The sequence below is a fragment of the Cynoglossus semilaevis genome, chromosome 15 (assembly GCF_000523025.1).
Source record: "Cynoglossus semilaevis isolate Cse_v1.0 chromosome 15, Cse_v1.0, whole genome shotgun sequence".
Lineage (NCBI taxonomy): Eukaryota > Metazoa > Chordata > Actinopteri > Pleuronectiformes > Cynoglossidae > Cynoglossus > Cynoglossus semilaevis.
Genome location: NC_024321.1, coordinates 10593499 through 10608053, shown reverse-complemented (window position 1 = coordinate 10608053; position 14555 = coordinate 10593499). Strand labels below are relative to the sequence as shown.

General features: G+C 38.6%; 3 protein-coding genes across 5 annotated transcripts; 2 read left to right on the top strand and 1 right to left on the bottom strand.

Annotated features, from left to right (window-relative positions):
- Positions 1-260: 260 nt before the first annotated feature.
- On the bottom strand, positions 261-5131 carry LOC103390975 (uncharacterized). Its single transcript, XM_008327070.3, has 10 exons — positions 4926-5131; positions 4167-4430; positions 3756-4055; positions 3311-3580; positions 2783-3079; positions 2537-2688; positions 2373-2459; positions 2185-2226; positions 1915-1956; positions 261-1294 (listed from the first exon to the last, which is right to left on the bottom strand). Exons 1-10 carry the CDS (start codon positions 4975-4977, stop codon positions 1058-1060), a joined length of 1743 nt encoding a protein of 580 aa, XP_008325292.1. The 5' UTR covers positions 4978-5131; the 3' UTR covers positions 261-1057.
- Positions 5132-5286: 155 nt separating this feature from the next.
- LOC103390976 (uncharacterized) lies at positions 5287-9572 on the top strand. Of its 3 annotated transcripts, none has more exons than XM_008327071.3 (11): positions 5287-5531; positions 5640-5930; positions 6224-6278; positions 6660-6674; positions 6767-6897; positions 6980-7115; positions 7197-7481; positions 7653-7991; positions 8096-8280; positions 8415-8465; positions 8565-9572. In XM_008327071.3, exons 3-11 carry the CDS (start codon positions 6230-6232, stop codon positions 8778-8780), a joined length of 1407 nt encoding a protein of 468 aa, XP_008325293.1. In that variant the 5' UTR covers positions 5287-5531; positions 5640-5930; positions 6224-6229; the 3' UTR covers positions 8781-9572. The 3 variants fall into 3 exon arrangements, with proteins under 3 accessions (XP_008325293.1, XP_016895040.1, XP_016895042.1); XM_017039551.2 differs by having other exon boundaries at positions 5287-5536; XM_017039553.2 differs by having other exon boundaries at positions 5287-5930; positions 8568-9572.
- Positions 9573-9861: 289 nt separating this feature from the next.
- prpf19 (pre-mRNA processing factor 19) lies at positions 9862-14328 on the top strand. Its single transcript, XM_008327069.3, has 16 exons — positions 9862-10074; positions 10292-10441; positions 10814-10890; positions 10986-11127; positions 11217-11290; positions 11381-11443; positions 11541-11582; positions 11670-11744; positions 11861-11936; positions 12028-12137; positions 12270-12425; positions 12517-12586; positions 12669-12842; positions 12968-13050; positions 13333-13438; positions 13540-14328. Exons 1-16 carry the CDS (start codon positions 10056-10058, stop codon positions 13635-13637), a joined length of 1515 nt encoding a protein of 504 aa, XP_008325291.1. The 5' UTR covers positions 9862-10055; the 3' UTR covers positions 13638-14328.
- The last annotated feature ends 227 nt before the right edge of the window (positions 14329-14555 follow it).

Genomic DNA, 14555 nt, shown 5'->3' with positions numbered 1-14555 from the left:
CTTATGTTTTTCTTCCGGTCTGAAAGTGAGTGGTTTTTCATTACCTGTGAAGGTTTAAATGAGTATAAAACGTGTACGTCTGCATTTAGAATTGCCGAGTAAAATTCCATATACTAGGATGTTAGTGGACGGTACTTTACGGAACAAATGAACGTGATCTATGTATTTCGTTGTAATTTTTATGTTATGTAAGGAGTTTCTTGGAAACATTTTTTAAATTGTAAAACTCTATATAACAAGATATCTGGCGTTGCCAAACAAATTATTAAATGTATTTTATTGTGTACATGCATTATGTTTACAATGTTATGCAACTTCACATGTAAAAGAAAATGAGAAAATGTTCATCCTAGTCACAAAATATAACACAGCTGTAGACTATAAAGGGGTACAACAACCTGGTTATTTCACCAAACATCAAAGCACATTTAGTAAGAACATGAAGCGCGAGAAAAGTATCAGGATACTTTAGTGTTACATTTAATATTTTAAGAGATATACATATAAAACAGCTTAAATATATACAGAGACTCTCAATAATTGTATGCCCAACACATTACAATAACACGATGAGTTGTATTTTAACTGGTACCATGCACATCCATTTTCAATGAAAATAAATATACTAAGTCGGAAGTGCACAGTGGTATAGAGGTGTTTTATTGTCACCTCATTAGTTTGGAGTGACCAAATCTGGGTAAAGGTCTAAAGCACTGCAGAACAATCCCTGAAGTTTTCCACATTAAGGCTGCAATTTATTTGTTGCTTAAATCCTGACAGGATTGCACCCAGCAACTGAACTACATTGGAAACTGATGGCTTTATATTAGTAATACTGTACATGACCTCCATGCACATATTATAATGGTGCATTAACATAAGTATTAATGCACCACCTTATGACCTGGGAATTGAATTACATTCCTTGTTTTTGTTTCATTATGGCAGTTGTGTAACAGACTGATTCTTTGAAACTGTTGTACCAGCCAAAGACATTGAGGGATATGTAAGTCTCCGACTCTGACATGTTTCAATGGTCTTCTTCATTTTAAAGTTTTCAGAGAAAGTTGAGTTGGTCTGAGATATAGACATCAGTGACGGTTGAGTCTGATCTGAGAGGGGAAGCTGAGGAGATATTCAGACCTTCAACTTCAAACCGTGGCTCATTCACAGAGGAGAGTGGGGCAGTGGGTCCACCAGAGAAAGGCACAGTAGAGTCACAGGGTGGAGGGGGAGAGTGGTCACAGGAAACAGTGGCAGATGAAGAATGCTTCCGATTAGCTGGAGCTGAAACCTGTGACGAAACATGATAATACATACAGACTTTTAGTTCACACACAATTTCATTAAACGAAAACAAACAAAGGAATGCATGATTTTTAAAAGGCAGCTAGCAAGTTTAGCAAGAAGCTGATTGTTCAAAGAATATTTTAATATTTTGTATCTGGCAATAATAGCCCTAAAAGGCATGTCCTTTGTCCTTTTAGAGGAAAAAGGACAGCTGTATTTGGCTATGATAGACAGTCTTCTGTGTTATTACGTGCAACAAGGACTTGTACAGCTGAAAGGTCAAACGACAACCAATACACAGATGCATGTAACAGTCATTTTTGACAATTACCAGTCACATCAAGATACTTCATTTTAGTGTTGTGTATTGGCAAGAGCCCGGGGATACGATACATATCACGATACGGGGTAAGGATACATTATACCATGATACATTGTTCCAATATAATATATATATATATATTGAGTTTATTTTGACAATTTAATTGTAGGAAAACTGTCAGCATACACGCTTAACAACAGGTTATTAAAGAGGGGCCTACATTTGTTATTGTTGAGGTAGAAAAAAAAACATACATAAATAATAAATAATTGTTAAACTTTGTTTGTGTGTACAGGTCCAACCTCAGAATATGCAGGTGGCGCATCAACCATAGGATTGAATATCTGCATGGAAGAGAGATACTCCACATTAGTAGAGAAGAGGGGAAATACAGTTAGGGTAAGAAATGCACTATTGTTACTGATATTTTCATCACTGTTTCACTAGTGAAGGCAGAAACATGTGAAATGTTTTGCAACCTTGACCTAAAGAAGCTGAAATAGATTCATCATTCATTTAATATTCCTATGTTTTTTTGTGGCTTGATATAAATGTATGTTTATTGGAAAAACCTCAGAATATGCAGGGGGTGGGTCCACAGTAGTATTGTGTATCTGCAAAGAAAAGAAAGGCAACATATAAAAAGGTGAGGAAAGACATTTTGGTAAGTGTTAACAACAAATACACTATTGTTGCTGATTGTTTGTAACCAGAAAATGTGTGTGTGTGTTTGATGGACTGGTGAGGTGTAGACCATTACCAGTGGGCTCAGTGAAGAATGTGGTTGAACAAGGTACGGTGTATCACAAGGCCTACTGTTGTTACCTATAGGCTCTCGTTCATGCTCCTTTTGGGGGTTAAAAAAAAAAGGAATAAGAAATGTGTGGTTTTGTCAGTTGAACTTAAAGCAGAAAGTTTGTTTACCTCATTGTAATTTTGAGAAGATTCATCAGCGTCTGCAGCATCCTCAGCGTTCTTTGTAGGGGGTTTCGTGCAGCAGCAGAACTTGATGCACGAAAGGAGTATAGGACCAATAACAATGATGGAAATCACAAAGGCCGATACATTAAATGGAGCTGAAATGAGACCATTTTCTATGCGTCATAAAGTTGCATTTTTCACCGTGGAAGCTCCAAAATACAAATATAAATGAGCACAAAAGATACTCACAGACAATACTTAGTTCCAAAGAGTAGGCCAGGTTGCCATTACTATCTTTGACTTCAAAGCGTCCACTGCATGACGTAATGGCAGAGGTCATGTAAATCATGCACGGCTCCACATACTTAAGGCCGTCACAGAAAAATAAGTTGGCCATCTGCTGCCTGCCTTTATCGACTAAGTTAAGCAAGGCTACTTCTTGGCCATCTTTTTTCTGAATAAATGAAATGCTGCATTCATCTTTTACTAGATTGAAACTGTACTCAAATCTTTCCTCAAGATTAGAGTCAAGGCAGAGTTTTTTCGCTGAAAAAGAAAACACAAATGGAAATGGGTTTATAGCAAAATCAAAAAGACCTTTGCAAAATGAATTCCCCCAGTCCTGTATTTTAAATCTGTGTAATGGGACCCTTCATATAATATTGTCACAACACAGCAGGTGAAATAGGTGATAACTCCATTACATTAGATGACATTGTGTAAGTATATATTTAATTCAGTTCTGTTTATGTAAAGAGAACAATGACAAGTCCTCACCTTCTACTCCAAGAGAATATGCGATGACATGACGGCCAGCTTTATCCTTCACTACATAGATGCCTTCATCTTTATAGGTTAAATAATTAATCACATAGTGCCTTCCAATCTTTCCCCCCCTATATTTCGTAGGAATTTGAGTATTTGAAGCACTCCAAAGAAGTATCTCTTTTCCTCCTCCAGAATAGAATAATGATAATGAATATGCTCGGGAATCAAACGCTATCTTGAACGTATCCTCAAAATCCTTCAAAAGATGAATTATGTTGCCTTAAAAAAATATCAGAAGAAAGGAGATAGTATTAGCATAACATTTATTTAGGACTATCAAAAGAAAAACATTGAATAATTAATGGGGTAGTTGTTTTAATGCTGATTATTTCACAAATAACATTAACTGGTTATTTTGACAGCCCCCCATAAAATTAACACAAAGGATACTCACTGAGTACATTTAGTTCCATAGAGTACGCCAAGTTGCCAAGATTATCCTTGATCTCATAACGACCACTGCATGATGTTGTGGCATCATTCATTAAAATTTGACACGGTTCTTTATATTCCAGTGCTTCACAGAAAGATTCAAGTGAACCCCTCTGCAGCTGTCCGTTATGAACTAAAACAATCTTAGATGGATCTTCTCCACTTTTGAATGGGATGACATTAATGTTGCAGGCATTTTTATCAAGTTGGAAAGTATAGTTGGAGCTCTCATTAACTGCCAGAATATTAGACATTGCCAAGGCTGGAAAGGAGATACACAAAAAATAGAAAAATGTTTGCACAAACATTTTTTTGCATATACTTGCATTCACAAGGGTTTAGAAAATAAGAGAGAAGAGAAATAACTCCTTACCTTCTACTTTAAGGCAATATGTTGCCACATTGATGTCAAATCTACCCATCACTTTATAGGTTCCACTGTCTTGATAGGTTACATTGTATATCTCATAGTTACTACCAACCCTCTTCCCCCTTTGGGTTGAATTATTTTGAGAACCAGATTTTTCCCAAATAATTAGCTCTCTCCCATCCACGGGGTAGAACTTCAAGACTGTAGATCTGTATCCGAGAGAAAATTGGGCTTTGTCACCATAGTACACAATACGATGAAGTGTGCCTAGAAAGAAAGACAAAAAATATATTTGAATACAACAATGCACCCATTGTAATAAGTAAATGCATATTTTTAAACTTAACATATTCACCAAACTGGTGTTTGTTTATTTAATTGTTTTTTCATAGAAAACACACTTCTTGAAATATTAGTAAAATATTTTATTTATCAGGCAACGGATTATTGAAAACATCGTGTTTTTCCCCCACTGACATTTATAGTGTTTACAAATATTAGCTAACTTTACTACTTGGTTAAAATCCCTTTTATTTTGTAATGTATATTTTAAAGATGTATTTGTAAGATATTTCAGAAAAATTCAAAATAAATAAAGAACTTAAAATAATAATATTTGGAAATGTAGGTTCAGTTCTACTACTTAGGTCACAGTTTTACCTGTTGCGAGAATACTATCATATAGCGTAGGTTGTTCACACTTTTAAGAAGTAAACCAAAACTGACGTTTAAATAAATAATATGAATTCTCCTTTTACTTACCCATGCAAACACAGACGCAGGGCAGCAGCAGCAGCAGTAAAACGACCTTCATCGTTATCCAGCGAGATAATAAAACAGAAACTATAATACCTATCCCATTTCCGGTCAGAAAAACAAACCACTCTCTTTACTAAACTCACAGACTGGGTTTGTGGACGTTTTTGTCATTTTCTGACGTGTATGTGTCTTTGCGATGCCTTATTCTCTGGTCCTTCCCCTCAGCGCTTTTCGGTAAATGACACTCTGGTGTTGCGTTTAAGGTCTGTGGGAAACGTATGTAACATGTAATGTAAATTGCACTGCTTTTGAAGCATTCAAACAATGTAATTGTTTACACATAGTAATTCATGTTTATTCAAGTATTGTTGAGTTACACTGAACATTTGTTACATCACAAAAACGGAACTCACCACGTTCTTGTCTATATTTGTTTCAGAAAAAGGTACAAATACACAAAAGTATTTTCACAGCAGCCATTTTGAAATGGCAAATGCACAACTGTTCAGGGACCACACAAGGGTACATGGCTCAATTCCACTAAACCACCGCACTTCGTTCCTGCTCAGTGAAACTGAACTCTCACCTTCTTTTGCCTTCAGTGTAATAGTAAGGTAAACATGCTTATATGCAATTTTTAGTATTACCGCTCACTGTGATCACTGTGTTTTTTTTGTTTGTTTGTTTTTTGTTTTTGTTTGTTTTTTTGTTTTTAAGGTGACCTGGGTGACTGACAACTTAAAGAGACAACTGTTACTCGTCCATTTTAATGAGTGGGGACAAAGAAAACATACACATCTACTCTTCATACGGCACTGGGGCCATCAACGTCCATAAGATTAGTGTAAAGATTGTACGTAAATGCGGCTGAGAATACCGACGACTCTTCGCTATAAATAAAACGGGCTCACTGCACATGCGCAATGTGCAGAGGACGGCATTATCCTCTTCCTCTTCTGTCATTTGAGCGTCACTCAGTGGACAGACTCTCTAGTTATTCTACAACAGGTGAGTTTCATTCAGGGTTCTATAAACGCTGCTACGATTTTCCGTGTTATGTGACAAAACCGTGTCCGTGACGCACAGCGGCGGACACCTGACCGGAGAGGACGTGTTTTCACAACATAACGAACATCATGGAAAATATCAGAACAGAACCAGCTTAATTCCTCCTGCAGATCTAAACGGTTCTGCAGGGGCGTATGCTCTCAATTTAATCCCGTTTGACTGGCGACGATGATATGGGGTACTGTGAGGTTATCCACTGAGTTATATAAAACAATAATATTCTGTATCCACAGGAGAAGATGTCATCCTGTTCACTCGCGGGCCTTTTATTTATTCTCCTCTTTGTAGGTAAGTTACTCATCGTTAATATGTTTGTATGCTGTGATTGGAAATAGAGTGCATGCGGCTCCTCTGATTCCCCTGAGAGTTGAATTATAAAAGCATTTTTCAAAATATCTTTACAGATGAAAGTACACAATAATATTATTCATTATTTTTTTAAGAATAAGTAAAGCACGTGGACCAGAGTGCAAAATAAGTTAGTGCTCTTGTCGTGCATCAAAAAGAAAAAAAAATCCCATGTGTTAACTGGCCATTCTGTATGGAGTTAACATGTTTTCCCTTCTTTGTACATAGATTTTCATATAGTACCCTTTAAAACATGAATATTTACAGGAAGCCATAGTTAAAAAATTGACATGTAAATCATGTACATGGTTCTTCTTACAGGTGCAGCCAGTTTTGGTGAGTCACACCTCTTGCAGTTCCACTCTGATAAATCTCTTTCTCTGTTCATCTGTCTAGTTGAACTCACTTTATTTTCCAATTTCCCACAGATGGAAGAGAACAAGTAAAAACAATTTGTAACGGAAAGGAATTTCATTTGCCTGTGTACACAAGGTACAGCAGTGTCATATTTACCCCGGACGATGGCGGACCAAAGCGCATCCTGCTGGAGGAAACCAATGCGAGTGATGCAGGATTTACGTTCATGTTTTCGTGTGGTGTTTATGCGCTTAGATATTCTCTAAACCTTTTTACAAATGTAGGTTCTGGACTCTCGCTTCAAGTGGACCAGAAATATGGTGTTAGTGGTGGAAAAGGTGACTCACGGTGATCAGGGCCGTTACGCCATCGGACACATTCCTGGATTCACCTTCGAGACTGTGCATCTGACTGTTAAGGGTATCATGTTTTTCTCATGCCTCAAGATATCTGTACTAAGTCGTACGTTTTGCTTATTGTGTTGTCCTTGTCGTTCTGCAGATTGCTCCAAGAACTACTACCGAAACTATGGAGACAAATTTGAGGTCAGAATCGACAAAGGTGGCGTCTTTCTTGAGTTTTTTCCCCGAGGTGCTCCACCTGAGTCCATGCCCGTTGTGCTCTGGAATCAGACCAATCCCCAAACAAGCAGCGTGGGACGTGGTCGGCTACTGCAAGGTAGAAATGTCTGGGTGGCTGAAAGAGTGACCCAAGTGGACCAGGGCAACTTCACAGTCAGAGACAAAAATGGAAATGTGTTGTCCCGCAGCATCCTGACTGTCCATGGTGAGAACAGAAAACTCACTGGATGACAGATTTTCAATTAAGGACGAGTTCCATTGGTGATAATTATATTTTGTTTTTTCTCTTTTTGCATAACCCTGTATCATACATTTTCATGTCCTTCATTGCCCACCCTCTTGTCTCTGTTGCATGAAAACCTGCATGTGAAAACAGGGCGCATCTCCAATATAACCCACTTCACCAAAGAGTCTCTGAATTTGCCCCTCGTTCTTCCTGTTAGTTATGTCCACCTCACTTTTACACCCACCCAACGCCCAAATCATTCCTCCTTGGGCTTTGTGGACCTCCACCCACCCAGTGACCCCATCCAGTTGATCCGTGAGGGTAAAATAATAGACCACGACGTGCGCTACAGGGGCCACGTCTTTCTGGGCATGAATGGTACGACCCACGTGGTCATTATAGAGAGGCTGACATCAGTGCATGATGGAGTTTATGAAATCAGAGATGGAGATGGAAACCTGGTGTCCTCCACCTCAGTACATGTGATAGGTGAGTCATGGCACATCAGCGTTTCTATAACGTTCCTCATTTCTATCCAGGTTTCTTTGCTTCATCACAGTCTATTTCTGATTCGGTCTCTCTGCGAATTTTAGAAAAGATAGGCAAATGGAGAGCACTTCTCAAGTCCGTCTCTGTCCCTTCTGGGATGTTTGTGTCGCTGGCCGGTTTCGTCCTGTTCTTGAAGCGCTACCCACACTGCAGCTTGTCACACATCATTACGTGTTTCAGAGGTAACCGTGGACAACCGGCAGCTCACCCCCCAAGAGTAAACATTCAGGTAAGAGAATGGTCCATAGGTGGGTTTGGGATTTTAAATATGCTAACACACAAGACCAACATTCATTTGTACAGACCTGAATGATAATAAATATGTTTGTGTTAAATCCTATTATATAATATTCCCTATATCAGACCAACAGACCACGAGCTGGAAACTCCCCTTGTCACAATACAACTACTGCGGTAAAAAATAAAATAAATCAAATATTGGATCTCATTATTAAGATACATCACCACATCCCAGTGAGTCACAGACCCAAATATTGTTTGATTCCTTTACAGCAGAATAGACCTATCGAAGAAGAGAGGAGAGTTTCCTTTTCATTGCCTTGGTCTTCAGATTGTCTGCAATCATCTGAGGACTGTGTTCAATTCCAGATCAAAAATGAAAAAAAGGAAAATACCAACACTTCTCGGGGCGACTTTTCTACTCTGCCACTGGACAAAAATATAGCTGAATCTGGCAGTGTTTACACTTCAGAGAAGCTGAACTTTTGAACTGACAATTCAAGTTGAAGAGGAAAAGGAGATATCTGGCTCTGAGGCTCTGAGAAACAATATGTTTTGGCTCTTGACTTTTGTTGAAAAAAAAATGCTATATGTGCCTTTTATACCTTAACATAGTTTAGTATTGATAAAGCATATTATTTCCTTCATGAGATTCTGCTGAAGTTGGCATGAGCTTCTGTTTCCCACCTGACTCTTTTAACGGTGCTTCTCATCTCTACTGCTGTTACCTACCTCCGGAATCTCAGGATCAACGCTTGCTGTACTGTATTCTGCACATATGTACTTGCAGCATGTTTTTCTATCCAAGGGAATGTACAAACGTCCTTTTTCTGATAAAACATTTACTTTCAAGATTTGTTTTAATTCTATATAGAGACATCCATTCAATGGATCTTTTTTATTTTTACAGCATGTTGTATCCATGTCATTTTTTTAAAGTTTTATTTGAAACTCTATAAATAATTGCAGTAATGTCTGATGAAATACATAATAGTCCAACAGATATTGAAATGACCTAACCCTTGTGTACAGGACAATTATGGTTATCACTACATATTTAATTGTCAAAACAGGCTGGACTGAAAGGACTGAAAGTGTAGCCTAGAGAAGTTCCTCAATATGCAGTGTGACACATGATAATATTATTATGTCTATGTCAATTCATGTACATGTTTTGTATATGTGATTTGTTTCTAATATATACAATGTAATATAGGTATATATATAGTAACTGTTGTCTTATCCTGTTAAGTCCAAATAAAACCCATTTTATTGTGAAAAGGCCGACTCTTGATATATTTTATGTCAAGACAACGATCAGTAGAACATTAAAAAGAGTAGTCGTAAAACTTTAACCATTAGAAACCTTTTTATCCGCTTCTTTCTATTTGTGGAAGGTTTTATAACAATTTTCCTTTAAATGCATTTTATTTGGAAAAGCGATGATAAATAAATCACATAATAATAGGTAGTATGGGTAATAATCGTATTATTTTTAGATTATTTTTCACCTTGCATTTACACGTTAGTTTCTTTGCTTACAGTAGTGACCCGTATTAAGCAGTAGGAGGCAGTAATGCGGTGATGCACTTTGTGCGTAGAAGAAGAAGTCAGGGTTGTAGCGGCAATGAAAGAACAGCGTGCTGCTTTAAAATCCAGCAAAATAAAAGTAAAGTATTGATCAGCCACTGAAAGTTACTGCGAGTAGACCTTTTTCATCATACTTCGGAGGTTCTTAGCAAAATTTAGGACTGCACTTGGAGGATGTCTTTGGTTTGTGCCAGTGAGTGAAGTTGTATTCTCTGAATTAACGGGTACAGCTAGGCTGCTCCTGGTTAGCTAAACGCTAAATGCCACTGCTAATGTGCTAATGTTAGCGGCCACGCATTGCCGCCTTATACTTGAAACGATAGTTAATGGTTCCTGGTTCCTGGCATACTATTTTACGGACATATTGCATGTGTAGTTTTAACCGCATGTGTTTCTTTATTTTTTCTTAGTCTCCAATGAGGTGCCGGAGCACCCGTGCGTCTCTCCGGTTTCTAACCAGGTGTTTGAGCGCAGGCTGATCGAGAAGTACATCGCAGAGAATGGAACGGATCCGATGAACGGTCAGCCTCTGTCAGAGGAGCAGCTAGTGGATATTAAAGGTAAAATTCGATTTCCTAACGATCGATTACTTAAACCCTTGCAACTATCGGTAGATCTACAAAAAGTGAATTTATCCTAATGCAGTGCGTTTGACTACGTGAAAGTTAGAGCTAAGCTATTGGTTGGAGTTGAAGTTTGAGGTGGTGCATAACATCCCATTTATCTCAAATTGCCTCAAATTTATGATAAAAACAAGAATTGCGGTTGTAATTTCAAATGTTAATTCTAAAACAGAAATAAATTACTTTTTTAAAATAAATGATTAAAATATAAGTTTATAAGTTCTCTGACACCCCAAAAGACAACACCAAAGCTAACGTTGATGTAAATAATACTGTAAGATTGAGATTTGTTTTATGTATGTTTTCCAGTTTCCCATCCCATTAGACCAAAGGCACCATCAGCAACCAGTATCCCTGCTATTCTCAAGTCACTTCAAGATGAGTGGGTGAGTGATGTTCAAGTGAAAAACTAGGAGCAGGTCTTTCTGTTTGTACCCATCTAATTACCCTTGCATATTTCAAATGCATTGCTCGCTCGTAGGATGCCGTCATGCTGCACAGCTTCACCTTGCGGCAGCAGCTCCAGACGACCCGTCAGGAGCTGTCGCACGCTCTTTACCAACATGACGCCGCCTGCAGAGTCATCGCTCGACTCACTAAAGAGGTCACTGCTGCCAGAGAAGGTAAGGTGTTAGCATAGCACACTTGCAGCCAAGAGCTTTGGTTGATGTGGTCAGAGAATATATTTTTCTCACGGTGTTCCTGCCTACAGCTCTTGCCACGCTCAAACCCCAGGCTGGATTGGTCGCTCCTCAGGCAGTTCCTGCCTCTCAGCCTGCTGCTGCAGTAAGTCACTGACTTCAATTTCATTCAGTTAGCTGAGCAGAAAGATTTTGGGAATCTTTGCTACAAAAGTATGCATTACTGTTCTTGCAGGGAGCTGGTGGGGAGCCTATGGAGATTAGTGAAGTGGGAATGACCCCAGAGATCATCCAGAAGGTGAGACTTTCATTTCTCCACACCAACAATTTGCATATATGTTTTGTTTTTGTCCTTTTTAGTCATCTTGACATGTATTTTCTTTTCTTTTTTGTAGCTCCAAGACAAAGCTACTATCCTCACCACAGAGAGGAAGAAGGTAAGTTAACACACCAAGAAATCAGTTTTCACTGTCTGTAGTATATCTATAAAAACTGAACACTTTGGTGTGTTATTTGTTTTTTAGAGAGGCAAAACTGTACCAGAGGAGCTGGTCAGATCTGAGGACCTTGGCAAATACCGTCAAGTGGCTTCCCACGCTGTGAGTCCCAGTTTTTGTCTGCCTTTATTAATGCTTATACTGAGTTACTAGTTCTCTCTCTTCTTTACCAAGAAACAACTTAAAAACAGATATAAACTGCCATTTGCTGTTGTCAGGGTCTTCACAGTGCCAGTGTCCCTGGTATTTTGGCTCTGGATCTGTGCCCCTCAGATACCAACAAAGTGCTCACTGGTTTGTCACCTCATATTTTGTTTCCACTTTTCCATGTCGTTTAAAGTACTGTTTTGTTTTTTTTAACACCTGCCATTCATTGTTTGTTTAGGTGGAGCTGATAAGAACGTGGTTGTGTTTGACAAGAACGAGGAGCAGATTGTGGCAACTCTTAAGGGTCACACAAAGAAGGTCACCTCAGTCATTTACCATCCATCTCAGGTAATTCATCTCAGTTTTGTTGTCAACATGACTTTTTGCTTACTCCTCTATATTTACAGTTGTGTTGTTTTAAATATAATATCCTGAACCACTTTTTAACTATTCCCCTTCCCTCTCTGTTTCCCCCTCTAGTCCGTGGTCTTCTCTGCATCTCCAGACACCACCATCCGTGTTTGGTCTGTCACTGGAGGCAACTGTGTTCAGGTGGTCCGTGCTCACGACGCCGGCGTCACTGGACTCTCCCTTCATGCTACTGGAGATTATCTGCTCAGCTCCTCTGAGGATCAGGTGTGTTTGCAGCTTGAAAACAAAAAACATTTAGACTAGGAAAATGAAGTGACTTGACACTAAATTTGTGACTCTTTTTTTTTTCCAACAGTACTGGGCCTTCTCTGATGTTCAGACTGGTAGAGTGCTTACCAAAGTTACTGATGAAAGTGCTGAATGTGGTAAGTGTCCCTGTACTGATGTAGTGGTTGGAGAATCTACATGGATGTTTCAGGTGGTAATGTCTCTGTCTGCCTCTTATAGCTCTCACCTGTGCTCAGTTCCATCCTGACGGTCTCATTTTTGGTACTGGTACGGCTGACTCTCAGATTAAGATTTGGGATCTGAAAGAGCGCACCAACGTGGCCAATTTCCCCGGCCACTCTGGTCCTGTTACCTCCATTGCTTTCTCTGAGAATGGATACTATCTGGCCACAGGTAAAAGGCCCCAAAATAATTTCAGAATCATGTTAAGTTTCAGGAAGATTAAAAAAAAAGAGTTAACTGAATAAAAAAAAATTCAAACATTGATGTGAAAAATTTGGTTTGATGCTTGGTTTCAGGGGCCCAGGATAGCTCTCTGAAACTGTGGGATCTAAGGAAGCTGAAGAACTTCAAGACCATCACTCTTGACAACAACTATGAGGTGAGAAAATATGTTCTGACAAATTAAATGCCTTCAGAAAGGCTCTAAAAGATGCAGAGGCTCCAACAATTCAAAAAGGCCATTTGGAGGGAAAAAACCCGACAGGATAAAGTTTTATTCTGGACAAATGTGTTCTGCTGTTAATTAAACAGAACTCCAATAACAAAATTACCAATGTGAAATTGATTTAATCAATTATGAGGTTTTCAGCATTTCTTAAAGTGAACCTCTGTTTGATGAAGGTTTCAATCTCTTTAACTTTTCGTTTTAACTTTCTTCCAGGTCAAGTCCCTTGTGTTCGACCAGAGTGGCACCTACCTGGCTGTAGGAGGGTCTGACATCCGTGTCTACATTTGCAAGCAGTGGTCTGAGGTCCTCAACTTCACAGGTGAGGAATAAGTTTTTTTTTTCACAATCTGTTTGGTTTGCATAATTCATTGTTAGGGGCAAGTTTCTTACCTCCTCTTTTTGTCCCCTCTCTAACTGTAGACCACACAGGATTGGTGACTGGAGTAGCGTTTGGAGAGAACGCTCAGTTCCTGACCTCTACAGGAATGGACAGAAGTCTGAAATTCTACAGTTTGTAAAAAGAAAACTGTATGGAAAGGGACCAGAGAAAAGGGTCATGAGATCCGTGTCACTTTCTGGGACTCAGACTTAGCCTAAACCTGATGTTTTTAGTAAAAGAAGACAAACACAAATCAGTGCTAACTCTACTTCTTTAGTGTGTTAGTGTCACATACAGGAGGAAAAAAAAATCCCATGAAATTTACTGCTATTTGATGCACAACATCACTGTCAGAATTTGTCCTCATTAAGAATAGATGAATGAGCTGTAATGTCTCTGTTTGATTTGGCAGCAGTTGATTTTTACTGTAGTTATTATTGTTTTGTTTGTTAGTGGGTGGGTGGGACTGAAACTGTGCTAAGACTCTGATGTTGAGAATTATGTGTGGTGTGACAGTGATCTGCTTTGCTATAATATTCAAAAACTTCATCAGACTATTTGTAGGGTCAGAAGAAAATGTGTCAGAAGGTGAACAAGCAGGAGACATTTATTCCATGGTCACAACTTCAGTCTTGTTTAAATTCCCCTTTTCATTTCTTCCATTAATACCAGTGTCGCTTTTCCTCTTGTATATTCCTTGTTATTGCTTTTTACCTGTTGCACTGCTGCCCTTTTACAGTAAAATAAAATATCTTTTGTAATGCCAAATGTGTGTTAGATCAAGCAGCACAGGTGGATCGTCCAGAATAAATAAAATAAGTTTCTGTCCATCTCTAGTTTTAGACATTTTGTCAGAAAAAATGCTCAACAATCGGAGTCTGTGTGATATTTGACATTAATGCCTCATTTACAATTATTTACCCTGGGAAAAAAACAAAGATTTAGATTCTGTAGAATGAATCATGTCTTCACTCACCGTTTAACTTCAGGGTGTTATTTAAATGTTGCGTACACGTGCGAATGAGAATCTATAAAGAACTCGTTAAACCTTTCATAA

Excerpts from the sequence above, each read along its gene's own strand:
- LOC103390975 (XM_008327070.3), bottom strand. The coding sequence starts at position 4,977 with ATGAAGGTCGTTTTACTGCTGCTGCTGCTGCCCTGCGTCTGTGTTTGC. Across the intron at positions 4,431-4,925 it reads CTGCGTCTGTGTTTGCATGG|GCACACTTCATCGTATTGTG; the intron begins GTAAGTAAAAGG and ends CTTTCTTTCTAG. Across the intron at positions 2,460-2,536 it reads CTTCTCAAAATTACAATGAG|GAGCATGAACGAGAGCCTAT; the intron begins GTAAACAAACTT and ends AACCCCCAAAAG.
- LOC103390976 (XM_008327071.3), top strand. The coding sequence starts at position 6,230 with ATGTCATCCTGTTCACTCGCGGGCCTTTTATTTATTCTCCTCTTTGTA. Across the intron at positions 7,482-7,652 it reads CAGCATCCTGACTGTCCATG|GGCGCATCTCCAATATAACC; the intron begins GTGAGAACAGAA and ends ATGTGAAAACAG. Across the intron at positions 8,281-8,414 it reads CCCCAAGAGTAAACATTCAG|ACCAACAGACCACGAGCTGG; the intron begins GTAAGAGAATGG and ends TCCCTATATCAG.
- prpf19 (XM_008327069.3), top strand. Across the intron at positions 11,444-11,540 it reads CCCCAGAGATCATCCAGAAG|CTCCAAGACAAAGCTACTAT; the intron begins GTGAGACTTTCA and ends TCTTTTTTGTAG. Across the intron at positions 12,843-12,967 it reads TGGATACTATCTGGCCACAG|GGGCCCAGGATAGCTCTCTG; the intron begins GTAAAAGGCCCC and ends GCTTGGTTTCAG.